Below are 26,192 nucleotides of genomic sequence, written 5' to 3'. Positions count from 1 at the left end.
ATTTGCTCTTTTTGTTGATAATGATTAAACATCAAAATTATGTTTGTAAACTGGTTTTACTTTGTTGTTTTATCGAGATTGCACGCAGATAAGTATTATAAAGGTGATTACTTCCAGACGCATTGTTCCATTTTCTCATTGACTTTAATTAAAATTAATGCAGTAATTATAAGCCTCCTACCAGGCACGCTAAGTAAAAAACGTCTAAAAATTCCTGCACTGTAGTTTGCCAATTTATCTCCATAGAAATCCCATGGGTTTTATGCAAACCTCCTTAATAATCAACACCATTTCAGGATCAAATACTTCAAATCGATTCATTGATGAAAAGGTTTAACGCATCTGTTAAACTCCTAAGGGAAATCATCCATCGGGTTGTTTTAATCGGTCAAAGTATATCGATCAGGTTTAAGGACCATCCGGTCACATCAGTCCGATGTGAGACAAGTTCGATATAAGTTAACTTGCCATATGGCAAATCTTTCGTGACACAGAGTGCAAAACTCAAACTGTGTGCCATTTGTACGTAACACTTTAGGGAAGATGGTTTAAAGCCTGATGTTTGCAAAAAACATGCTTGAAAATTGTTGGATCAAAAACAACATGCGATTAAAGAACACAGCACGTGGATAATATTTTCTAATGTGGTGCAAGTGGAAATAGTGCGAAATTTGACACGCCCTGTGTTGTGCACCACTGAATGAAAATAGATTAGCACTACATTTAATCAACAGCACGTGTGACTGGGGTCTAAAAAACACTACGCCATAGCAGTGTCGTATCACAACACGTTTCCATATGGTCAAAAATGACTTGTTTCACTCGAACCTCGGCAATTCCATCCAGATGTTAGACATCCAGGAAGGTATCCACGTTTAAATTCTTTCCTGTTGCAAGATAACTCTTGTTTTGCCAAGTTGTGACACAAACTAAAACCAATAAACTAATTGACAATGATTTCCTTTTTCCTACAAATCAAAACGCAAAATATGCTTTCCAGCTAAAAACAAACATTTTTGGACAACAAACAATAAAACGTAGCCCACGAGGTAACGAGATATAGTCGGACACGAAATTTAACGCGATAAAGTCTTAAATCATAGGAAAAACGGTTGAGAAACAATGGCACAGAATGTCAGTTGTGTTCATGTAAGTTCACCTGATGCAAAAGGACTCAACACAATGTGTTTAGACATTACTTGTACAAACATAATGTCCAGTGCGTACTCAAGCACACCGGACATTCTGGAATTTTAAGAGGATGCCAGGAATAAAACGAACCCAGTGGCTTTGGAAACCCTTGTGCAATTTCGATTAAAAAATCGATGAAAAGTGTGGGAAAAAAGAGATAACAGCTGACATGAGTACATAAGCAACGAACTGGACGCAAACGATAGTTCTTACAAGGTAGCAGCAGTTTGTATACAATGCGAAGGTTGTCGGGCGTTTAATTTGCGCTTGCATGCTTTGTGCAACCTCCATACATCCTTATGAGTAAATGGAACGTTTCTACATCACGTTTGTGAGGAAGGCGAATACGTAATGAAAACATGCTGTCTAGTCATTTTCCCAACTCTCCACGCATGACTAAGCATTACGAAACACTTAATAATAGGGGAATTACCTACGCTTCCTGTTAGAAGTCTCTGAAAATGCGGCAGTCGGTTGCGCTAAAGCCATATTGCGTTGAGTTTATATTTGTTAGTCGAGTAGAAAGGTGTTGCAGAAACACAGATTTGGCTATTGTCTATCCAGCACTACATAGTGACAATTTTAGACGCGGAATTTAAACTTGCAGGCGAAGCCTTGTTCGAAATACACCGTGCAAGCTGAATGAGGCTTATAACAACATTAACGTAAGTCAAGGTTCAAGAGGCGAATCCTGTCGAACAACATTACAACTCTAAGTGCTAGCGTGGAAAAGCTTTATGAAATGACAGCGGTCAAAAAGCTGTCTGAAATAACAGTGGTCAAAAAGCTGTCTAAAAGAACAGTGTTCAAAAAGCTGTCTAAAATTACAGTGGTCAAAAAGCTGTCTAAAATCACAGTGGACTTCGGGGTAATGGCGGCATTGAGGTGGATAATCAGCACCTCGCAAACCTTGATGGAGCGCTATGCTTATCTTATGTTGTGGCACTTATGCGTAAACGCATTGCTTTCAGATGTTAATATGTAATTTGCTAAATTGTGCTTTCAATAGTGCTTTTGTGCTAAATTGTGCTTTTGAATTTGAAAAACTATACGTTTTAGCAATCAGAACGATATGACTACAAACGGTTACACCAACGGGCATGGGCCCCAATATGATCAACTGAATAGTTGCAAAACTGCTGATGGTTTTGTGAAGGAGGGCGACGTGGAAAAGTTCGTACAGGCGGCGCTGCAATTGACCGTCAAAGAAGGCCTGCAAAAAGCAAAAGACCGAAACAACCCGGTGGTGAATTTTAAGGCACCCGATGACCTTGCAAAGTGCATTGATTTTGAGCTCCACGACGAACCGGAGAGCCACCACACCCTACTACGTCTCTGTCAAGGCGTTTTTGACTGCAGCGTCAAAACAGGTAACTTTAGGTTTGCTAATACAAATTCAAAGTAAAGATTTGTCAGGAGACCCGAGAAGCCTATACGTAATATAGAATTACCACCGGGCACAACTGCTTTCCTTTCGTTTCGTAGTAATGAAATAGGCCCATATCATTCGCGAAGTTTCGCAAACAAACTGTAATTCAGTTCACTTGAACAAACATTAATACGAGGTGAAATGGAAAAATACCAGAGTTGCCAACCTCGTGGTGCGCACGTGGTTGTTCACACACAGTCTGCGGCCGATACCCGGTTATGTTTGCCTGCTGAGTTGCAAATCCTAATAAAGCTAAAGTTGCACGTCATTCTTTGTGTGTTTGCAAACCGCAAATAAAGGTTTGGTTTAAAATTTAACCAAATTTTTTGCATGTAGGTCATCCTCATTTTTTCAATCAACTATACGCTGGTCTTGATCCATACGCATTCATCGGCCAGGTTATTACTGATGTGCTGAATCCTTCAATGTAAGTTTCCTGTCAAAGTTTCTTCACAACGTAATATAAAGTTGTGAATGAAAACTACACTTAGTGAATATGTACTTTTTTTAAATAAGAAATTTATACCCGTTTTTTTAACATATTTATTATAATTCGTATTTAATAAAGGTTAATTTTATTAACGAGGATTGTTTAAGGATTTGTGGACATTTCTGTAAAATCCTATAACCAAAAAAATCATTAAATTCAGTTATCATGTCGTTCTTTGGCTTGTGAATTGATTCTGGGAATCATTTCCCATTCTGTTGCAAGTAGCCCTGACGATTTCCACCTTATTTTAATATACTGACTTAAAAAATTGAAATATTGGGATCTACCCAAAACTGCAGATGCAGGCCTAGCGATCACTGCAACTTGTTTTATAATACTAAAAAAAGCAGTAGCTTTTTATACAGGATCAGCCTGGCTTATCAATCAGGAATATATATTTCGCCCCATGGGCATCTTCAGTTCCTTCAGATTCTATTTGAATAAGACGTTTTTATATCATTTAATGTGTTTACTGAAGGAACTGAAGATGCCCATGGGGCGAAATATATATTCCTGATTGATAAGCCAGGCTGATCCTGTATAAAAAGCTACTGCTTTTTTTAGTATTATTTTAATATATATACGCTATCGAGTCTTAGATAGTGTCGTTCTTTGGCTATGGTTGCAACTTCTTAAACCAAAACACACACGTTTTAGTTACACATACGAAGTTGCGCCTGTGTTCGTTCTTATGGAGAATGTTCTTCTGAAGAAGTTTCGGGATATTATTGGATACAAGCAAGGTGACGGGACATTTTCGCCCGGTAAGCAGAAAACCAGCTTGCACGTTTGATTGCCGCACAGCACGCTGCAATGCCTTTTGATAGCGCACTGAACGCCCTAAGTCTCCGGGGTTATCAGAGCCTCTAACGGTGAAAAGTTGTTCTCAACTAAATTAAGCGGTTTTATCAGAAATTTATTTGACTTCTCTAACAAAGACAGACACTAAAAAAAACAATTGCTTTTTGCTGAGGTTTAAACCAGCATGCCGTATATTAGGTACACTTTGTTGTAATATATTATCATATTCCATATCTGTCACTGTGTTTCCATACATCGCTTACAAAAAAGATATGGTTTCAGGTGGTTCGTATTCTAACATGCTGGGACTGAACCTTGCAAGATTCAGCAAATTCCCACAGGTGAAGGAAAAAGGGATGAGAAACCTTCCCCGCATGGTGGCGTTCTCGAGCGCCCACTCCCATTATTCAAATAAGAAAAATGCCTCGCTCATGGGCATCGGTACAGACGATCTCATCCCGGTAAAAACGGATGAGCTGGGGCGCATGGATACGGAAGACCTCGAGCGCCGCGTATTGGAATTGCGGAACGAAGTAAGTGTTCAGCTTACTTGCTTGATCGAATATAGGCTATAGCTCAAGTGTCAGTGTAATAGCTTTTGTGAGAAAATTGATTTATTTTCATTTTTTCTTCATAATCTTTATATATTGCTTGGTTTCACCACTAGATTTGTAATATTAAGTGACTTTGAGTTATCTTAACGCACTAAAAGCATCTACAATGTCCAAGTTTATGTATGGATATCCCAAAAACACAACTAATTCATAAAGAAAACTTGCAAAACATTTTTGTTTTTTCTTTGAATACTTGAACGTCCATTTTACAGACTGGTGTGAATTGCAATGATACCATGCAATAAGAAAGACTGTATTTGTGTCTACAGGGAGCTGTTCCTATTGCGGTGATCGCGACCGCTGGGACAACAGTATTCGGTGCATTTGATCCACTCAATGAGATTGCTGACATTTGTCAGAAATATGGGATTTGGATGCACGTAGATGTGAGTTTAATTATCTTCCTTCAATAAATATCATTGCATTCTGTTGGTTAAAGAAAAGCGTTCAATATCGTTAAAGTTTGACAGAGATTGTAGTTGAAGCAAAGTTAAACGGCTAAACTGCAGCACACGTCGCAAACATCTGCGTTATACATTGTTGCTGAGATTAGCAACAAATATTGAAATTAATTGTTTGTGCAAAGGCGGCTTGGGGTGGAGCGGTCATGTTGACCGAGAAACACCGGAATTTGTGCCAAGGAATACACAGGTAGAAACTGTTTCCGTAAACTTGGGGATTCCATTTACATTTTGAACACATCCATATGTCCGACCATTCATTTGCCAAGTTTGTAAGTCAGTTCTGTGGTTTGTTTTATAGATCCGATTCAGTCACGTGGAATCCGCACAAGATGATGATGGCGCCGTTGCAATGCTGCGTGTTCGTTACAAAACATGCGGTAAGCTGTATACATTCCTCAATTGTAGAAAGCTTTTTACTGTGATTAACGTTGATTCGTGTTTTATAGCATATATTAAAGGAATGTCATTCCATTCACGTACCGTACCTCTTCCAACAAGACAAGACACTGTACAGCTCTGAATTTGATGTCGGAACCAAGGTTGTCCAATGCGGTAGAAAGGTAGAACAATGCCAACAATGTGTACGGTTGATTCCCAAATCACTCACAATTTAGTTAATTTTGTGGGTTTTAGTCCCACAATTAATGCGTTAGGTAATATTGCTGGATGAAAAACTCCTGGTCAGTTTGTAATTAGCCCAAACCAGTCCCTCAACTTTTTCATGGCACGTGACCAATGAAAGTTTGGTTACTTTGAGTCGCTTGTTGTCTCTGTGGCTAACGGAGGCTCAGTAACAGATTACACAAAACACGTGACCAAAGTTGACAAACTGGACGAAACCACTCTTGATATTAAGGTTGATGCGTTAAAACTGTGGCTAATGTGGAAAGCAAGAGGAACCAGTGGACTTAAGAGGAGAATTGAGAAGGCTTTCGATAACTCCCGTTACCTCACTGAACTCATCAACAAACGTGAAGGTTTCAAACTGGTTTCTGAGGTAATTAAGACAATTCCTTTTTGACATTGTATGTTTCTTGTTGACGTTAGTTTGAAAAAGCATCCTGTTCTCTCTCTAAAACCAATACACATTTCTCCTGTTAGCCACAATGCACAAATGTGTGCTTCTGGTATCTTCCTAAAAGATTGCGCGAACTCAAGTGGAATCTCAACGACGAGGACTTCTGTCGCCAGGTGGCGTCAATACCTCCAAAAATCAAGGAGCAAATGACGAAGCAGGGTAGCATGTTAGTTGGCTACCAACCTGTAGGAAACCTACCGAATTTCTTTCGCATGGTTGTTATAAATGATGAAGTCGGCCACAAGGACATGGAGTTTGTTGTGAATGAAATTGAAAGGATTGGAAAAAATTTATAAGACCCTTTGGTGATATATTTGCGCAGTGATTGTTGGCAATAATTTTATTCTGTCCGTAATCAACGGTACCAATACGTATATTCTGTACAATTTTAGCTTGTAGCAATGCAAAGTATTTGCAATAATTTTTCATGACATTGCATTAGCTTGGAACATTTTTTCGAGTTTAGTTTTCGCTCATGTATCAATTGTCCAGCATTTACCGACTGTATCGCCTACGTGTTCTTATATTTAAAACATTGTACCAATAAATGTGTGGTGTTAAACCTCAGGTTGTCAAACTAAGCAGTTTTCACTGAACTTTCACGTGTTAATGTTTGCAATTAAATTGAAAAATCGAATAATAACATCATGGAGATTTGCTTTTTATTACAATCGTTCGGATGTCCAACAATACCGAAACGGGAAAGCGTAGCCAGGTTTGGTTTCGAATACGAATAAACAAACGCAGCCGCTACCTATTTTAAAGTTGTATGCACTTGTCGTGCCTAAAGTAAGTATAATGCAATTGTGCCACATGATAAGATAATTAAACCGCAAGGTAGAGCTAAAGATCATTTTGCTCGAAGAAAACGAGATGGCATCACTTTTTACATTTTGATCGCGAGGTTGTCGCGCATATGTAATCATGATCTTGTTAAGCCCCAGACCAACTCATTACAATGCACAACAAAATTTCGAAAGAAACTGATAAAACCAAAATAAATTTGAAAATTTTTTTTCGATAAATACCAAACGGTCAATTAGCCAATTTGTTCTGGGGTGAACGAACAACTTATTGGATTGGCATGCAAACAAACAAGCCTGCTGTCCCATTATTATTGAAAAACGTCTTTAAAGCCTTTATCTAAATGCATTCAACATAACCGAAGGGCTTGCCTGGAGCTATGAAGCGATTCGAAGACGATTAACCAGCAGAACACTGCGTAGTTTACTTGATAGAGCATCGTTTGCGAGCTGTATTTTGCTAGAAGCAGTCGGACTGCATAACAAGATGCGTTGGAGGTAAATCATCTTCGATGTTAAAATCGAAATCCGTTAAGTTTCTTCAAACTGTCTACAAGTGTTGTGATTTAAATGGAAACAAAGCTGCTAATCTTTCTTTTCGGTAAGTACAGATTAAAGCCTGTTTAAATTGTTGGTTGTGCCCTTCTCCTCGTAAACAAGAAGTAAGCCAGCTTTACGAGCAGATAAACCTACTACGCGGTACGAATGCCGGCGAATTTTTTATGTGGTGACGTCAAACAATTTGGTGGAATGCACTTGCGGTGTATACATGGTTCCACAATAAGAGGTTTACAAATGGATAGCAAAGATTCCGTGTTTTCAATATAACTCTGTTTGGGTTATTGTAACAAATTTTATGAAAATAAACTATACGATACCTTGTTGTTTAAATATACAAATATATTATTGAGTAGGTTACAAGAAAGTTATAGGCCTTTCTTTGATTTTGATAGAATGTAACTTGCATTTGCAAAAAGTGACTGTTTTGCTTTTGCATGATTCGTATATAGTATGAGTCATAATATTGGGTAATGAACAAACCTATTAAAAATCCAGAGCTTTATTCAAAAAACTATCATACAATACTAATAATTACTAAAAATCAATGATTTTGCAGGAATTTTTACCCAGACATACGGGTACAAAAACTGTTACTACTGTTACACAAAAAATCTTGGATACTGCGCCAAAAAGGAAATTAACATTCACAGGGAACATTGCCCAGAATCAAAACCGAGTCTGTGTCACACGATTAGTTCGGGTAACTTTTAAATTAACTTTGAAGCTAATGTTTAAGTCACGTTGATAAAAGTTAAGTTATTGAATTAAAAGGGTAAAGTGATTTCTTGTAATGAAAGTAATATTACAATGCAAAAGCCTAAGTTGAATGCTGCAATAGTTACACCAGCAATTTTTGCATGCAGTTACAGTTCATTCTGGAAATGGCCGTACCTTGATCAAGTATTGCAACGAAACGATTAGCACTTGCGAGAATTTGAACTACAAAAAGAAAACCGGCGATCAACTTTTGCTATGTTGCAGCTCCTGCGACAGCAGTGGAAATGCCCCACAAGTCAAAACTAATCCAGTCTCAACAACATTGCTTGTTGCTCTATTAGCTTGGAATCTTACCAAATTACTGTGACGTCATAAATATGATTTACGCAGACAAATTGCCGTGGAATTGTGACATTGTTGCCGTTACTTTAGCCAGTTTAACTGTTTGTCAAGGTTGGTAACTGTGCAGTTTTGGCCACACTGATTAACCGTCACCAGTTTGTTAACTTTATATTGCAATTGGCAAGCTTTGTCAATTGCATAACTGCGCACAACTGTGCAATGACTTGCATTTTTTAGGAAATCAGTCATAGCAACGTGCCCTTTGTAGCTGCTTAATAAAATCACTTTAAGAGTTACATAACTGCAGTGTTCCATGCATTTTATTTAATGTTTGGGTGTTTTGTTACTGTTTTCCTACCAATACTTTTTAACCAAAACATACCCATATCAAGCATATAGAACTTCTTTATGTAGAGTTTTGCTGATCTGGCATGACTTAGGTTATTACCCGATTTCAATTTCAATTTTGTGTGAAATGTGTTTTTTATTTTGCACAACACGACAAAGATCAAAGAGGAAGATAAACAAAGACACAGTTCAAAGAAAGAAAAAACACATTTGCATCAACAACAAACAGTAAAGATACAGCGAAAGAGAAGGCACGTCGCTAAAAAATAATAATCAAACTCTGTTTACGCAAAAGCCAAACGAAGGGCCGAATAATTTTCATGAAATTATGAAATAATTTTATTTTCCGACCATGGAGAACGTGCCACGTGCTGTACAAGGCTGGTTGGTTCCCTTCATGAAAAACTCGTATTGACAAGTCTGCTTGTTAAGCCTGGACTCACACGGGCGCGGATACTGGACTGGATAACCAGGTCTGTAAAATAAATCCGGATTAAGCTTGTTTACAGTACCGAGAAGTAGTTGCGCTACATAAATTCTTGGTTAGGTTTGTAAAAACTGTGTTTATTTCGGAAGTTATACAGAAAACGGGATGGTTAATCTAGTGGTTGTGTAGTGAAAGGCTTATCCGGTAGCAAAACGAGGTTTGTTATTGTAATTATTGTCAGTCGGAATAAAGTAACTATTGTTGTTTAACAACTGCGCCTTATTTTCTGTGTAGTAAGAATGAAAAAACATATTTTTTTGTGTTACTACGTTACTCGCATATTTAATTTCGTTTTTAAGCTTTCCAAGTTGAATGAAAAAGGGATAAACGAAAGAGTGCAAAACTTACGTGCAGCAGCTGTATTCCAAAGTTTTCACGACGTAGCTCACGAAATGATATGAGAGACGATGATTCTGGTAAGCGTTGGCGTTCCATGTTGGGCATTCAAAGTTGACAGATTCCTCCATTGTGATTTCGACCTCTTTAATCATGTCCTCTGGGTCGTTGTCTTCCACCAATATTGCTGCGAAACCGGATTTTTTGGGGGATTTGGTGAGTTTTTGGTACTCGAGGCACAGTTTCTGTAGATGAAAATGTTCAGGTTATTACAAACGTTAATTTTTTTGGTGACGAGGACTAGGCACCAAAACAATTAGTAAAACCACAGATGTCATTTGCAGCTGTGTTATAAACTGGAGGTGCCATTTACAGATAGAATGTCAACCACCTACCACGTATTGCTTGTTTGATGAGCATCGGCAACTTGTGCACGAGGGCGTTCTCCACCTTTCCCCTTCGGTGTAAGTTTTGTTTGTTTCGGTGTCATAGCAACCGTAGCCAGCGAAGCATGCGCCCTCGGAAACGTGAATGCAAAGTGTGGCCAGGAGAACAGAACAAGAAGCAAGTATCTGCGGGAGAAAATATGCGTTACAGAAACAATATAGGACACGGAAATGGAATTGTATTTTTAAATCGAGTACTAAATTGTCAATCACTTACCGTAAGAGCGTTCATTTTCTTTGTTTCCTCTGCGTTGGTTTCGATACAAAACTTTTAATTTATTTTATGTCTGAACAACTTAGCGTGTTGGGCTCTAGAAACTAAAAAACATTAGTTATAAAAGCGTAACAACAAACAATAGCAGAAAAATTATACAGGTGGACACATCCTGGTACAAAAGCCTGCGACTTCTGACTACGATCATTTTCTCCAGCAAATATATAACCAACAAGACAGACAACGCCCCCCAACAATACCGCGCAGGGCCAGGCGGCGTCGGAACGGCCCAACCTCTCCGGATTTGGGTTCCAAATGCGCCACCTGGTACCACAAACGTTGCGACACGTCCAGTGGTAAACACTACAGGCTGAAGCCCAACCTTCCACGACTTCGCCTCAACCCACTTTGCAGGCGGTATTTATTAGCTCACAAACGCGAGAAGAAAGCTGATTATGACGTACCAGTGGCTTGTCGCCGCAGCGCTAAAAACCACCGGCTACGCGGGTGGAAAACGTGGTGGCCAAAATAGACTGTCCATGGCTACATATTTTCGGGTGACGTTACGAGCGGACTCGCTTCATGACTAAAATTACAACAATTTACTATTTTTTGTCACTGTTTGCATAGGAATGTAATTTTGGTCTGCAAATTAACTGGATTCGTGTTTAAACCGGCTGCATCCTTGGAGACAGTGTGTTTCTGATAGAGGACAACCCAAATTAGGTTACTGGAATGACTTAAGGACAAGTGTCCAACGAAATCAGCACGAATAACGCTAAGTGCTTATATATGCCAACGTTATTCCCAAGCTGCACGAACATGTGATTTGATATCAACATTTGGCAAAAATCACATTAGCAAACTATTTTCCGCAAGAAAATTCCAGACAGAATGTAAATTTATCACTTAAGTTGCCAGAACGTTTGCTAACACTCCTACCAACAACATATTATCGCTATAGCGAGCAGTTTTATCCAATTGTTTTTAAAACATATGCCATAATTTCATGTGTTTCTCATCGAAAGAGTTTCACAAAATACGGCACATTTTGGCACAATTGACATATCTAAAACCTAATCGTGTGAATCTCTCGCTTTTAAGCATGTAATTTTGTTTAATTGCAATGCGTAGCTTTAGTGCATTTTCCGTGGTAAGATGACTTGATCCTCAAATATGCCATGGTTTTAGTTTAAAGAAGTTCTTGTAGATTCCAATATACGTGCAGGCGGACTTGTCACGACCGAACAATAACACCTTCCAAAACGTACCAAGTTGTAAAATTATTAAACCGCGCAGATGGGCGGACACCTCACGTTTCGAAGATAAAAATGATCTTTGACATTGGTTGCAGCGTCGGTTCCCAAGCAGTGCCTTGCACGAAAATTAAACGTGTTTGAATTTTGTGCATTGCCATATATCGGTGTCTGTGGAGATGCCAGACGCACGCCCTTTCCTAAAATTGTCTCCGTTGGGTGTTTAGGCTAATTTTGTCGTGGTTACGTTCGCAATTAAATCTACTGTGCCTAAGTCTGTCGTTGATGCGTATGGCCCATTTAAGGAGAAAGTGTGCCGTTGTTGTTGTTAATATAGGTTGTCGTTGGAAAATAGTTTTCAATTAGCGAATCGCAAAGATTAAATGTTGCGGCAATTGCCGCTGTTTAAAAATTGTCTTTTACGCACGGCACCTTCCCGTCCATAACAACTTTGCTTTGTCATGATCTGTGCGCTACCATCAGAAAAAACCCACGCAGAGAAGTTATGAAGAAATATATATATCGAACCGGAATTTTCACGATACGTATATTTACCGTGTTTCCAAGACAACTAACTTCGTCCTTGGTTACCACCAACACCTAATAATAGTGGAATGTTTTAGTCGCTAAATGCAACATCAACTGTTTACATAAACAGTAGAGTAGGAGTTTAAACCCAAAATATCCTAAATCTTTTCCAAAAACTACAATGACTGAAACATGAGGCGTGATTTTCATGCTGTTTTTGGTGGAAAAATGCCCGATGCCAAAGATAAAATCAATTTCACGGAAATTACTAAAACAACCGATTACCTGGCAACTTAAGATAATAAAACCGCATCCGGAAGGCATTGTCGCCTGTCGCCACAACAAATAACATTTGAATTATTACGTCACAGTGGTCATGAACTGGCGACTCGAAGCCGAAGTTAAGCCGATCGCCAAGCACTAAGTTCAATTGTCACTGCTTTTGTGTGCCAACAAATAAATCAATTCGAAAACACGATTAGCGGCGAGAAACCAACACATGACTCCACGCAAACAACATACGTAGATCCTACGCGAATAGTGCGGTCGTTTGGAGGCAGAACTTGTGTCCGGAATTAGAGGTTGGAGTTGGTAAAGGTGAACGTGATTTTTATGTACCAACGTCCACAAATACTCACAGTTCGTATTAGGTACGTGGTGATCTTATTAAACGCTCCGGTACGATTTGGTGCATTGACCACAAAGTCGATGCTGCAACCGATGCAAAAATAGCCATATAACATTCTTTTTGTGTTTAGTAAGATTTACAATTTAAAATTTTCGCGAAATGCTTGAAGCCCGAGGGCACTCTCACACGCCTTAAATGAATATCGACATATTTTCCATCATTTGGAGAAATGACTGCCGACAGTCTAAAATACTCACATCGAAAATTTCGTCATAACCAATGTATAGCAACGTCACCAAATATTTACGCAGTGGTTGGGCGCGTTGTATGCACCATTTTGGACGGGGAACAAAAGAATCTTTCGGTTGTTTATAGGCGACACACTGCGAAACAGTTTCAAACGTACTTTCTCAAAGCGCGAAAGGTGTGGGGTTTGGTGAATCAAGTCCGTTTTTGGCAACGCGGTAAAAGTTTCTCGCGATAATATCTTAAATCAAATGTTGGCATATCGCCTTGACGTTTTGTGACGAATATTTACCCTCTGCGGAAAAGTTCATTGAACCTCAATGCTAATTTGCTAATTCCGTTTGATCCGTTCGTACCAGTATGGAAAAACGCCGACAACACAATGGCTCATATGTTTTACGGCTCTGTTGCGGTTTTAATTAAAAAGAGTTCGGCGCGGCCTCTTTATATTCAGCTTTCCTTTGCAACAACAGATCAAAGAAAAGTGGATAACAAAAGCCGATATTTCGCAACGTAGATCAAATGGTTTACTCAAATCCACAATCTCTAAAGACTACAAACCCGTTTCACAGCTTCCTCTATACATGACTTAATCTGGTTTGATCGTCCCCTACCTCATGCATGATACTGATCTTATGGTAGACTGCTGAGCAACGTTTGACCGCGTGTAGGGTTGAACCGAATCAATAGACATGTTTATGATCTATAAATATTTGTGCTCCGTTTAGAAATCCAACCCTTATGGTTAGAGTTCGCTTCAGTGATAACGTCGTCGTAACGAATATCAACAAGCAAGGATTCGCAAGTCACTTTTGAAATGTGTTTTTTTTTGCTCAACAGGATAGCATGTTGTCATTGGGAGATTCACAAAAAAGCAGAAGGTTTTTGACTTTTCAGTCAGAGTTTGAAATGTTTTCAAAACTTGACACAAAAGTGAGTAAAACAAAACGCCTAATACGTTTTTAATGGCGGGTTTTACGAGATGTCATATAAGTCGAAATGCGAGTTCTAATGGAAATATGTTGCAATGAACGTTGTCTGTGGTCTACACCAATCACTGAACCCCCTGAGGATTAAACACTTTGGCCATCAACTTACATCTCCGATGAGAAACGCACATGAGTAAATCTCTCACAAATTATATTTGTCGATCAAAAACCAAATCAACGTTTGAAACAAGGCCAACAATTTCGGGCGTACAACGTCAGGGCGCTTTGAATTCGACAAAAAAGCGCACGCTTCTTAGGAACTGTGACGTCACGACCCCACTCTTGCTGCGTCGCCGAGACACGCAAACAAAGGTCCGCATGCGTGAAAGGAAAACGCTTCGGAAAAGAACTATATTTGGCAAAAAATGTCGATATTCAGACAGGTTATGGCGGAGATAAAGGTTTGAAATGACGCAAACAATTCATGAACACGCGTATTATTCGTACTTACAGGATAGGTTTCGAAAACAAAATGCCAAACAAACAAAGCTGATGACATCCAGAAGTTTGGTGCAGATATTGATTATGCACTGTCGTAGGTTTCGGAAAGCAATTTTGCTTGCAATTATACTCGTTAAGAAACATTTCAAAGCAAATATGCTCTGTTTAACCTTTCTTTTACTTTTATGTGCCGTCGTGTGTGAATGTGAGTTACATAAGCCCCAAAATCGTGGAATGATTAACAAGGGCGTGTAACTGTTTCGATCAATACAATAGTACCAACAGGAAAATTTCCGTCATGGAGGTAACACAACAGGGTCATTGTGTCATTTATCGGTAAACAGCCACATATAAGTTTGAAGCATAATTATAATTAACATCACATAAAAATCAGTTCCTTCAAAGCAATACGCTGCGAGAAACGCAGTCAATTTACTCGTATGATGTCCAAAGTTTAACCAAATCATTGCTGTCAATCTATCCATACTTGATCGTCATCGCGAATTACGTTCGAGAAGAAAATATGTCGCAAAATATTATTTTCGTTCCCTTAATCGCCCAACTCATTCAGGTAATCGAAACATGTTGTTAAATTTTGTCGTCCGAACAACCATTTATATGTAATTAATTCATTCATTCATTCAATCGCCGAGACCCAAAAGCTATTTTCCGTCGCGACTCATTCGGACGTCTTTCGCGGCAGTCAATTAAAGCACAATTCGAAAACTATTTGCGAGGCATCTGCGAAGCGGTTTGAATGAGGCAATTAACTACTTCAAGTATGAGCATGGCTACGTGCGAAGCAATCTTCTGCCATATTGGGGTATTTACAACACACGTGAATGTGTTGGAAGTATGGTGCATGTGTAAAGACATGGTGGCCGAATCCCCAGGCTAGGGACGTGACGCAGCTTCCAGAAAAATCTGAGCAACCATGTGACACCTTCTTAGTCATGCAATATAATTGCAGAATCTTTTATGATATTTTTACTGATTGACGTTCTTCCGTTGGTGGCAGCTTGAATCTAGTTTCCGTTGCGCAACATTTGCAGCGCTGTGGCTCCAACGTGACTTCCTGGGACGCCCAATGACGATTCCAATTTGCGTTAAAGATAAACAGCTTTAGGTATACAGAAATAACTGCTCCACTTAGCAAAAACGGCGGGATTGCATGGTAAAGCGTGCACTTACGTTGATTTCCTCCCGGACGAGCTGTCCTTTGACTCACAGCGGATGTTTGCGACTATTCATAGGAGGATGCGAGCCCACCCAGCAAGGTGGCCATTTTGTTGTAAGTTCCTTCCTGTTTAAAGATGATGGACTGTTGTGAGGAAGCTATGAACACCTTCAATCACGCGTGCAGGCCATTGTCAAAAGTCAATCAGTTTGGAATGCAGTTCGCGAACTCGTTGTCCACTTGTAACAGCTTTCCGGTCATCGAGACTGGTGCAAACAGCAGACGTCGCCAATGGCAATTATTCCCTTTAACGCCCACACACATTGCCATTGTTTATAAAGTACTTGTTATAAGTGGGCACAGAAAAAGTGAGTGCGTGACCACTTATTTTTTGAAAATAAAGAAGTTTTATGAGTCAAAGTAAGACTTTAACGCAGCTATAAATAGTTTGCTTCTTTTCCTAAAATACATTTTCTTCCCTTTATCGACACCAGGTGGTGAACACAAGATTTGCAACTGGAGCAGAACTGAAATTCCCAATGAAAGTTATATTGCCAAATTAGCTGTAATTTTATTATTTAAACTACAGTGCTGATGTTGTCGATTTGTGCCATGTAAACCTATGAGGCAAAATATGCTACAAATAACTTATTCGACTTTAGTTGATTACAAAACAGATTTCTACGCCTGTTCGCTTGGTTTGCGCTATAGGCAGTCACGTGACAAGAGACCACAATGCAACGCAAAAATTGCAATTGGATGAGCGTATGAATTGGAATTGCATTAAGAAAATCGTAAGTTAATGTTACCATCTAAACTTTTGAATTCAAACCAAAATCAGTCACTTTTAATTTCATTATCAAAATATGTGCGTGAGTTATTATCATACAATTTTAATATTATTCTTGGGAACTTTTGAACACATGGCTCATCCAGTAAAAACTATGCGTGTTTTTTCAGAAGCAAAGCGAAGGAAGGAAGCAACAAGCAAGGGGTTTTGGGAAAAATTTTAAAAAATTTTTGACTAGCAGTGTATGTTAAACATTCATAATATCTCGATATTTGTAGCGCCGGAAAATTAAAACGTAATTAAAAGTAGTTCGTATTTTCGAAGAAACTACTGAAAACTTTCTGCGCGATGCAGCAGCCTCAACAGCAATATGGCTATGGGCAAGGGCAACAGATGGGAAAAGGTGGACAATCCGGACAACAACAGGTATGAAAATACGGTTTAAAAAATTACCTCTGTTTATTGTAATGTCTCGTTAGTTTAATATATCTCGTAAAAATCGACATAAGGTGCAAAAAGCTTGCGAGTTGATAACCTTGAACATACAAGCCCGAAGCTAATATGTTGGACATTTTTTAGCAGATATAACCCCCCAATTTGAACAATTAGCTTATGCATTAACATATGAAAAACTTTATGAGTTGTGTGCAATCAATGATCTGAACAAAATCCTTCACAAACATGCCAATCTGGTAAAATCCTAACTTATATGTTTATAAACCGTGATTTAACAGGCCGCAGCCCCAGGTGGTGGTCAGAACAGTGGATATTATGGTTATTCCCAATATCCACAACAACAGCAGCAGGGAGGAGCAGGAGCAGGGGGTAAGTATATGGACTACTAATATAAATTAGTTGTAGTAGCACAGAACCTTAATACAGAATTTACCATGTTATGGTCACTCTTGACCTAGTTTGTGTCTCTTTCAACCATGTAAATTTTTATCAAACTTAAAGATAACTTCCTGTTCACCAAATTTTGAAAAACAACACAGTTATATCACTGCTAAAGTTATTTATTTCACAGTAAGTCAACAGTATGGAGGTGGAGGTTATAATCAGCAAAGTGGTGGTGCTGGAGGAAACTACAGCCAGCAGTATGGCCAGCAGGGGTCTTACCAACAAGGAGGAAGTGCAAATGCATCCAGCAAGCCTGGCACAGACCAGCCAGGGCAACAACAGCAAGGTGGTGGCTATGGCCAGGGACAACAGTCTTATGGCCAATCAAAAAGTCAACAAGGCGGGTACGGACAAACTCCACAGTCACAGACTGGCACTGGCTCATATGGGCAAAGTGGCCAACAGCAATCAGGCTTTGGACAAGGTCAGCAGTCTGCTGGCTATGGCCAGGGCCAAGGAGGTGGATCTGGTGGTTATGGGCAAGGTAGTGGCCAATCTGGTGGATACAACCAAGGACAAAGTGGCCAACAGGGAGGTTATGGTCAAGGGAGCAATGGTGGTTATGGAAAAGGAGGGCAATCTGGGGGATATGGTCAAGGTGGAGGCAGTCAGTCTGGTGGTTACAACCAAGGGGGATCTGTAAGTTTTTTCCTATATTACTTTGTCTTTGGGTGTTTTGTCATGTTTGGCTGCAGTTATAATTTTTTTTTCCTTTTAGCAAAGAGACAGGAGTGGAAGTGACAGAGAATCAGCTGGAAATCAAAATAGAGGTTTTTACAACGATAAGGGTTTGGGGGGGTATCCCTATGGTCAAAGAGGTAGTGTGTACATTTTCAAATATCTTTATGTTCGATTAAAATGTCAAAACATTTTAACAAAATCATAAAAAAAATACATTTTTTACCCTTTGCTCCAGTAAAAAAAGTCAAATTCATAATTCGGTGCAACTTTTTGAAAAGTAAATGCACAAATGTTTCCAGGTGGGGGAAGAGGTGGTTATGAAGGGGGACGTGGTGGTCGCGGAGGCTATGATGGAGGGAGAGGTGGTCAAGACAGTGGCAGGGGTGGCCGGGGCGGGTACGATGGGGGCCGCGGCGGTTATGATGGAGGCCGTGGTGGCTACGATGGGGGCAGAGGACGTGGTGGCTTCCGTGGAGGGCGAGGCGGTGGATATGGGGATTCACGGTATGTAAAAGAAATTTCATTCAGCTATTAGTCGCATATCAAAGTCCCAGACCCATATTTCATATCAAATTGACAAGTGCTGTGATGTTTAGAACAATATATCTTGGTTGATATGTTTCCTTTCTTACTATTATACAAACATCTGAATTTCAATAGTCTGCTATTTCCAGTAAGTTTAGGCCTGATAGTTTGGTTTCTTACATAATTTTTGGAAATGATATACTGTGATTGAGCTCATTATTGAGTGTTATAATATATTTGCTATATCCTAAATACCGCAGTAAGGAAACATTACTGCGTTGTCTGATTATAGTGGTAGAGATCCCCTACGTATATGTGAAGGTTGCCTCACTTGCCTGACAAGTTGTGTGCTTGCTCACCAGTGTACCTTGGCCACAATATACCCTGTGAAACTACTGAGCTCCTGTAGCTCAGTTGGTAGAGCGTTGGGCCTGGTTATCCCAGGGTTGTGAGGTCAAATCTCACCGGGAGCTAATTTTATGAAATCTCGCTCTGACTTGTCAGGAAAAAGTGGCTGATCCAGCTAGGCTGCAATGCCTGGGCTGCGAAGCCTGTAAACCTAATCATATCCTAAATACATGGCATGTAGCATTCAAATTATTGTTAGGAAATTGATTTCAAAATAAGCTTCATCGACCAACAAAAATAGTTCCAAATACTCTAATTTTTAGAAGCATGTACTTACACTTAAGTTTCTATGTTTTTTGATATAATGGACAGACACATGATAAAGGAATATCGGTCTAGGCTTTAGATATTTTTTATATTCTGGTTTTATTTGAGATAAGACAAACAAAACTATTATACAACTTGCAATCCAGGCATGGGGTACAACTTTGCACTATTCTAGTGCAATAATGCCATCTATTTTATTGTATATTTATTAGCTAGGCATGTTGCACCTTTTTACTTGCAAGGACTTTTCTGGGAATGATTTTATACAAAGCCTTGTGAATGTTTTAAAATCAATGAAGTTTAAAGAGTTCCCCCCTTTTTATTTAACTCCCAAGTGTGTGGCACCTTAGTTTCTGCCTTTATTTTTGCTTAGATCAATTCAGCATTACGGTACATTTTTATACCCCATGCCTGCATTTGAATTGAATATGAATACCTATGAATTAACTGCCACCCATTTACCAAGTGAATTGTGTTTACATTTCAATATCCAAACAATTTGATGCCCAGCTTCAAATCAAGCGGGCTCTGTTATAAAATTTGGTTGCTTTTCAATTCAGTGGTGACCAGGGTGACTCAGGAGGCTTCAAACAAGGGGGAGGTAGTGGTAAGTGCCTCATTCATTCGAAATAACCTGTGCTACTGTGTAGAATGTTATGGACACTGCTGGCACCTCTTCGCCATTGTTTTTAAACATATACATTCCTGATTGCTTCTAAAAGAGAAACCAGCCCAACCAAAAATGAATCACAAGTGCTACATTGTTATCAGGTTTTAAACACAGATTGTAATTTAGCATTGAGAAACTTCAGTACCATCTGAGTACATTAAACTGCCCTAATTCTGAGCCATGACAGTGATCCTAAAATGTATTTTATCAAATTCCAAGAAATGTTTATTTTGTCACATGTGCTCACAATACCTATTTATTGACGTAAGTTAAAATCTTAAGAATGGAGAGCACATCATGTTTTTGCACATTCTTGTTCTGGTATTACTATTTTCATGTTTTAAAGTCATAATACATTGGGCAAGATCAAATCTTTTCCATGCTGTTTTGATAAATGGTCAATAGTTTATTTAAACTAGTAACTTTTGCTTTCTGGACAACCTTTTTTGTGACATGTTGTGCAATAAGCAAACGCAACAGTGCTGGACACATTAAACGCAAATTTTTGATGTTTGGAACCTATTTGAAAAAGCGACATAATACTGATTATTGTCAGGCAAAATATATTGATATGAAACGATGACAAATGACTTGGGATTTTATACAAAAGCTGCCAATGGACATCTTGTATAAAATTAGATTCTTAATAGGGATGGCTACAATGTTTGTTTTAGCATAAAAGTAGTCAAGCACTTTAACCTAGAAGATTTTGCTTTGACAACTTGGCCATACCAGGAGTCATTGACCTTCATGACAATAAGCATCTTTGAAACACTTCTTTTTTGACCCTCTCCTGTCCATACACAAGATTTTACTATATTGGACTTGGGATATTGGTAGACTTGAGATATGATATTGTTTAGAAAGTGACAAAAACATGTGCTCTATACTTGCATTCAGCCAAAGTGTTGGTGCAGTATAAGCTGTTATGTTTTAAGGTAAGTACTGGGTTTAGGTTTTGTGAAATTGTTGTGGTGGTGGGTTAAAACATATGGTGTTTGGGTGGGGGATATACAACATGGTTTGATATATATTTCGTAGATGCATGTACCTACTTTATTGTATTGAAATTCAGTTCACAAGTCTGAATGCTGTTTTTGTAACTTGCAATATTAATCCCTCAAAATAAAACAAAAAAGGTACAATAAAATTCACACTAGGGTTTGTCAGCTATGTTGTGAACAGCCAGCCAGCAGAAAAATACACAATTGTTTTTAACCAAAAAAGATCAAACTTGCAAACAGTTGTCGGTATGTGCAAATTTAAACTAGTTGTATATACATAAAAGGACTATAATACAATTTGTCTAATTATGATTAAACATTTGCCCTGTTATGATGTGGTTGTCTCAGTATTAAACCAGCATTCCCTCCCCCAATCTAAATGGCAAATGCAAACAAAACCTAAACTTAGTTACCACAAGCAACATTTCCATCATCCTAATTTAAAGCTTTTAAAGTATTTTTGTCAAACCCAAACAAAAGCAAGAGGTTCCATGTTGTGAACATTCAGTGTCATGCAAGATGTTCTATCTATATTACCAAAATTGTCTTGTACATCTGTATTGTTTGTATGTACTTTGGCCAAGAACTTGAAATTGTACCAGTGCATTTATACAATTCTTTTTTTAAGTGCAGCAAAATAAGTCACTGTTATTGTTTATGAAGATTGGCAAAAATCATTGTGGAGCAAAACATATTTGACAAAGAATTACACTGAACTTGTTACTGTTTGTTCTAAAATGCCCAAATTCTAGTGATAAGCACGACCCTGACTTGTGTTGTATTTTAGATGGAGGCCCGTCCGTGGATAACACACCAGGACCAGAAAGTGATACAATTTATGTGTCTGGAATGGGACAAGATGTCACAAGTGAAAAGATTGCTACCTTTTTTGGCCAAATTGGAATTATTAAGGTTTGGCCACTAAAGATAGCTGATAAACTTATTCCCAATTAACTTTTGTTTATATTCTTTTATTTAATTAATTTGCAGAAAGACAAAAAGACACGCGATCCAAAGATCTTCGTATACATGGACAAGATGACAAATGTGCCTAAGGGTGAATGTACAGTAACATATGATGACCCTCCATCTGCAAAAGCTGCCATTGATTGGTTCAACAGTAAGACCTATCATGTGTTTATGGAGTATTAATAAAGTGTTTGTTGAACCTGAATAAAATTGTTTGTTGATTGATGTCTTGCTGAAACAGCACCGACAGCTGTTCGATCATATAGTTTAAATTTTCAAGAGCATTTCTTATGCAACCTAAAAATTTTCACCACTGTAAGATCATGCTTGTTTTACAGACAAAGAATACAACGGTAATTTGCTGAGTGTCAGTTTTGCCCAACAGAAACCATCATCGGGGCCAGGTTGGTAAACATCTAATAATCATTTTATAAACATAGTGGGAGACTGGGAGTATGTGTATGTACAGTAAAATTTCATTTTAACGTGCTGGTGAAAAACTTGCTTACTGCAGATGGATAACATGCTTCTAAATATAAAAATGCATTTAGTTTTTATTGTCTGTTTCTGATCTAAATATGACTTGTTTTCTGTTTTGCAGCTCGATTTGCCGGAGGTAAGAATTGTTAAGAATCAACATCCTGTATTTAGTTTGTCAAGTCTTTGGCACTTGGTTTTGCAATGCAGCTAACTGATAATGTGATACGTGATCAAATGATATTGAACAAAAAAATCGAAAGGAGACTTTGTTGTGCTTCAATGTGTCAACTTAAATGTAGCTCTCTTTTGTAATGTTGATAGCCATTGTATACAAGTGGTATATTCCATTAAAATTTTGTTCACTTTTTACAAAATTTGATTTTAGGTCGAGGAAGAGGCGGTCGTGGACGTGGAGGTGGAGGTTTTGGTGATCGTAGTTACGGGGACCGTGGTGGTGGTGGCGGCGGCGGCGGTTACCGTGGCGATGGTGGGTATGGAGGAGACCGTAGAGGAGGTTTTGGTGGAGACCGCGGTGGTGGTTTCCGAGGTGGTCGCGGTGGTGATAGAGGTTTGTAAAAGTTCAAATTTATGAATGAATTACATTCGGTCCATAAAATACTCTGCTTGCTTTAAATGCAACAATGTTTTTGGATTTTTAAATTTAAGTTAATTCAGCAGGGGATGTGGTAAATTTGTCCAAAATTACTTAACAAAGAGTAGCAGACGATCAATGTCAGTGCAATGTTTTGTTGTGAGAAATCAACATTAATTTTGCCTAAATGGCATCATCTGTTTCTTTTTGAGCGTAATTGGATAAATAAGGACAGTTCAGTTGGCCACAACCAAGCAGAACAAACTGATTCCTGTGGTCTTTATGACATTTTCCACAATATTCAATCAGGAAACATTGAATTGTGCTTAATTTTTAAATAAATTAAATTACTTTTTATACAGTTAAACACATTGTTCATCTTATTTCCTTCCTATGTAACCAGGTTTCTGTCATGTATTTATTTTCTTTCAGGTGGACGAGGAGGTTATGGAGATCGTGGAGGTGGAAGAGGAAGAGGTGGATTCGGAGATCGTGGGGGTCGCGGAAGAGGTGACGACAGAAGAGGAGGAGGCAGCGGGGGACCCGGTGGTGGTGGCGGAAAGTGGTAGGCGACGACAAATCCACATAAAAGTGTTAATGTTGTGCAAGATTGAACAATAGATTTATCACATTCAGTAGCACAACCTTTTTCAAAAACTCTTTTGCAGTAAAAAAAATTGTGAAGATTTCTAGGTCTTTGCACAATTACTTCTAACTATGAATATAATTGATGGTGTACTGGTTCAAATTGATTAACTGAAAAAAATAATCCTAAACTGCTAATACGATCTGTGTTAAATGTAGCTTTATATACCGTTGAAATACATACGGCTAAATCGCTCTTTACTAAGATATTGGGTTTACTTATTTCTTTACCTGTAACATTTAGATATTTAAAAGCTATTGTGTTTGACGCTGAAATAATAAACCAACGTTGTTTTTTGTGTAGGCGAGGCGGGTCTTCTCGTGGGGGTGGAGGAGGAAGGCCAGGACCATACTGATACCTTCCTAAAGTTCACAAGCTTTTTTTTTGCTTAATCCTGGCGCAGTTTTCAGCGCCTTTCGAAGCCACTTCTCTGAGACTGCGGTTAATTTTTTATTACTTGTTTTTCGTGCCATTTGAACGAAGGCCGTCGCTTGCGTTTATCGTGATGTCGTAAATAAAGTCTGGCGTTTTTAACTGTTTGTCTTGTTTTGGCAATACTTGCCTAAATTTCTTGCTGTATGAACAAGAACGGTGAACTGTATAGCCTAACATATACTCTCACATGATTTTTTGGAGTTGTGGTATATACTTGGGAAGTGATAACCGAAGGACGTATTTAAGAACAAAGCAAATTAATCACATTTTTTGCACTTGAAACCCTGTCCTTTCATAAATTGGTCAGGGCAATAATTAAAGTTTGGTCAGGGCAACTTTTGACATCATTGGTCAGAGCCTTTGATAGAAAACAATTGCCGGTGCAGGACCTTTTGTTACTGGAAAACGCTTGAAATTATGGGTGGAAAGGAACCTTTACGATAGCAATCCCTTAGTTTTGAGGCAAACAAGACAGTGGACCCCGTTTGCTATTCATGGGTCCCTACCCTTCCCGTCGTGCGTCTTCGATCGCAAAGAAAACGTATTTCGATTATGTGGTTTAGTGACAATATTCTGCCGTCAGCGTTTATTATGTTAGATTTTGATTTGAGATTTTTTTGACGCGAGAAACTCTGCTTTACGCTTAATTCGAACAAATTCTGTGCCATCTTTCGCATAATCTCGACTCCAAATCATAATGTTTGAAACAGGGTGAAAATAATAACATGCGAAACTGGAAGCAAGATTCTTTCTTTTCTACACGAGATTTGCGTAGTAAGGTATGTGTTGAATGAGTAGAGACTTTAAATTGATATTATGGCTATTAAAAGTACATATATCTTTTATTTATAGGGTCAAAATGGCCAAACGTACCAAAAAGGTGGGAATTGTCGGTAAATATGGAACCAGGTACGGTGCTTCGCTGAGAAAACTCATTAAGAGAATGGAAATCTCACAGCACAAAAAATACACTGGTTAGTTCGTATATGATTTAATATATTTAATGTTTGTAGTGTTGGGTTTTATAGTATACTAGAAATTAATTTGTACAAGGTACAGTAAATTTGAATGGTTTGTTGCCTTGCCAAAACTTACTGTCCATCAATTAGAATGGTTGTAATTTGCATTGGGATTTTTTTTCGGTAGATGTTAAAATTTGAACTATTACTGATAAAGTCAGACTTTACCACCATCATAACTGTCCAGTGTTTACTTATGTATGTCCACCATTACCAGATTTCCCCCTAAACTTAAACCTCATTGCAGGCACGTTGTGGTAACATGTATTTAGAAATTGCCTTATTTAGAGTGTGCTTTCTCTATGCTAACAATTGTGCAGAAAATAGCAACCCTTTGACACAATAGTCAAAGAATTTTTTTGAAAGCGACATTGTAAACCTACAGCTTCATGTGAATGTGATTCCTAAAGATGATTTTTCAAAGGGTGTTTATTTGTTAAACATGTGCAATTTGTGGTTACTTTGAATATCGTGAAACCTCATTCACACCTTGTTATGAGATTGTACTGTTGTTAGATGCTGTTGTGGTTCTACCAGGCGTGCTACTGCCAGTAAATAAAATCGGAATTTGACTATTTCTTCGTTGTTTTTTCTTAGGTCCCAGCGGGAAAGATGACTTGAAGAGAGTGGCTGTTGGAATTTGGTATTGCAAATCTCTAAACACCAGGGTAGGCTTCAGAGTTTTACCTAATTGTGGGGCAGATCAGTAACATTACTTACCTGTGGAAAATGGTTTTGTGAAAAATAATTTGTATGGAGAATGGTGGCAATGTAAAAACACAACTGCTTTTGTTTTCCACTGCAGTGGTATAAAAGGGATATTGCAGTCCATAAAATGTTGAAGGTTTTAACCCAAATATGACCACAATGCCATGTGGTTGTTCCAGTATCCTAAGGGTATTTTGTCATGCATTAAATTGATATTGGTAGTAAAATTCGGAAGAAACTTAATTGTTAGATTGTTTTTGTAGTAACCCCACTTTAATCTCCGTAAAGTAAAAATTACATTTATTTAGATTGCCGGTGGTGCGTGGGTGCCTGAAACAACGACTGCAGCTACAGTGAAGTACGGTGTAAAACGATTGAGGGATCAAAAAGAGTCCTAACTTTACTTCAGCACATATACAAAAAATAAAACAACCCTTGTTGTTTTAATGCAGATGTGTTTTTATTCAGTTTAGTTTCAGGCTCAGTGATGAAAAACCTTGAAAATGTTTAAA

The 26,192-nt window shown here is 38.5% G+C and overlaps 5 protein-coding genes across 5 annotated transcripts; 4 read left to right on the top strand and 1 right to left on the bottom strand.

The window, feature by feature from the left end:
- Window positions 1-2,263: 2,263 nt before the first annotated feature.
- LOC145914153 (cysteine sulfinic acid decarboxylase-like) lies at window positions 2,264-6,363 on the top strand. The gene is made up of 10 exons (XM_083001930.1): window positions 2,264-2,561; window positions 2,957-3,047; window positions 3,768-3,874; window positions 4,194-4,444; window positions 4,795-4,911; window positions 5,112-5,176; window positions 5,288-5,366; window positions 5,436-5,549; window positions 5,846-5,986; window positions 6,091-6,363. Exons 1-10 carry the CDS (start codon window positions 2,264-2,266, stop codon window positions 6,361-6,363), a joined length of 1,536 nt encoding a protein of 511 aa, XP_082858056.1.
- Window positions 6,364-7,311: 948 nt separating this feature from the next.
- LOC145913802 (uncharacterized) lies at window positions 7,312-8,876 on the top strand. The gene is made up of 3 exons (XM_083001562.1): window positions 7,312-7,471; window positions 7,988-8,131; window positions 8,295-8,876. Exons 1-3 carry the CDS (start codon window positions 7,441-7,443, stop codon window positions 8,513-8,515), a joined length of 396 nt encoding a protein of 131 aa, XP_082857688.1. The 5' UTR covers window positions 7,312-7,440; the 3' UTR covers window positions 8,516-8,876.
- A 117-nt stretch (window positions 8,877-8,993) lies between these two features.
- On the bottom strand, window positions 8,994-10,690 carry LOC145913801 (uncharacterized). The gene is made up of 4 exons (XM_083001560.1): window positions 10,325-10,690; window positions 10,057-10,233; window positions 9,674-9,906; window positions 8,994-9,313 (listed from the first exon to the last, which is right to left on the bottom strand). The coding sequence occupies exons 1-4, from the start codon at window positions 10,337-10,339 to the stop codon at window positions 9,178-9,180; spliced, it is 561 nt and encodes a 186-aa protein (XP_082857686.1). The 5' UTR covers window positions 10,340-10,690; the 3' UTR covers window positions 8,994-9,177.
- Window positions 10,691-16,553: 5,863 nt separating this feature from the next.
- Window positions 16,554-24,052, top strand: LOC145913234 (uncharacterized). The gene is made up of 14 exons (XM_083000819.1): window positions 16,554-16,618; window positions 16,701-16,802; window positions 17,111-17,201; window positions 17,404-17,915; window positions 17,995-18,094; window positions 18,257-18,461; window positions 19,718-19,764; window positions 21,619-21,743; window positions 21,822-21,951; window positions 22,139-22,204; window positions 22,402-22,416; window positions 22,666-22,848; window positions 23,305-23,437; window positions 23,822-24,052. The coding sequence occupies exons 2-14, from the start codon at window positions 16,725-16,727 to the stop codon at window positions 23,871-23,873; spliced, it is 1,737 nt and encodes a 578-aa protein (XP_082856945.1). The 5' UTR covers window positions 16,554-16,618; window positions 16,701-16,724; the 3' UTR covers window positions 23,874-24,052.
- A 558-nt stretch (window positions 24,053-24,610) lies between these two features.
- LOC145914313 (large ribosomal subunit protein eL43-like) lies at window positions 24,611-26,127 on the top strand. The gene is made up of 4 exons (XM_083002125.1): window positions 24,611-24,732; window positions 24,806-24,927; window positions 25,570-25,640; window positions 25,989-26,127. Exons 2-4 carry the CDS (start codon window positions 24,813-24,815, stop codon window positions 26,076-26,078), a joined length of 276 nt encoding a protein of 91 aa, XP_082858251.1. The 5' UTR covers window positions 24,611-24,732; window positions 24,806-24,812; the 3' UTR covers window positions 26,079-26,127.
- The last annotated feature ends 65 nt before the right edge of the window (window positions 26,128-26,192 follow it).

Source organism: Ascidia mentula, chromosome 9, assembly GCF_947561715.1.
Source record: "Ascidia mentula chromosome 9, kaAscMent1.1, whole genome shotgun sequence".
NCBI classification, from domain to species: domain Eukaryota; kingdom Metazoa; phylum Chordata; class Ascidiacea; order Phlebobranchia; family Ascidiidae; genus Ascidia; species Ascidia mentula.
The sequence above is the reverse complement of the archived record's forward strand: the minus strand, read 5'-3'. Positions and strand labels throughout refer to the sequence as shown.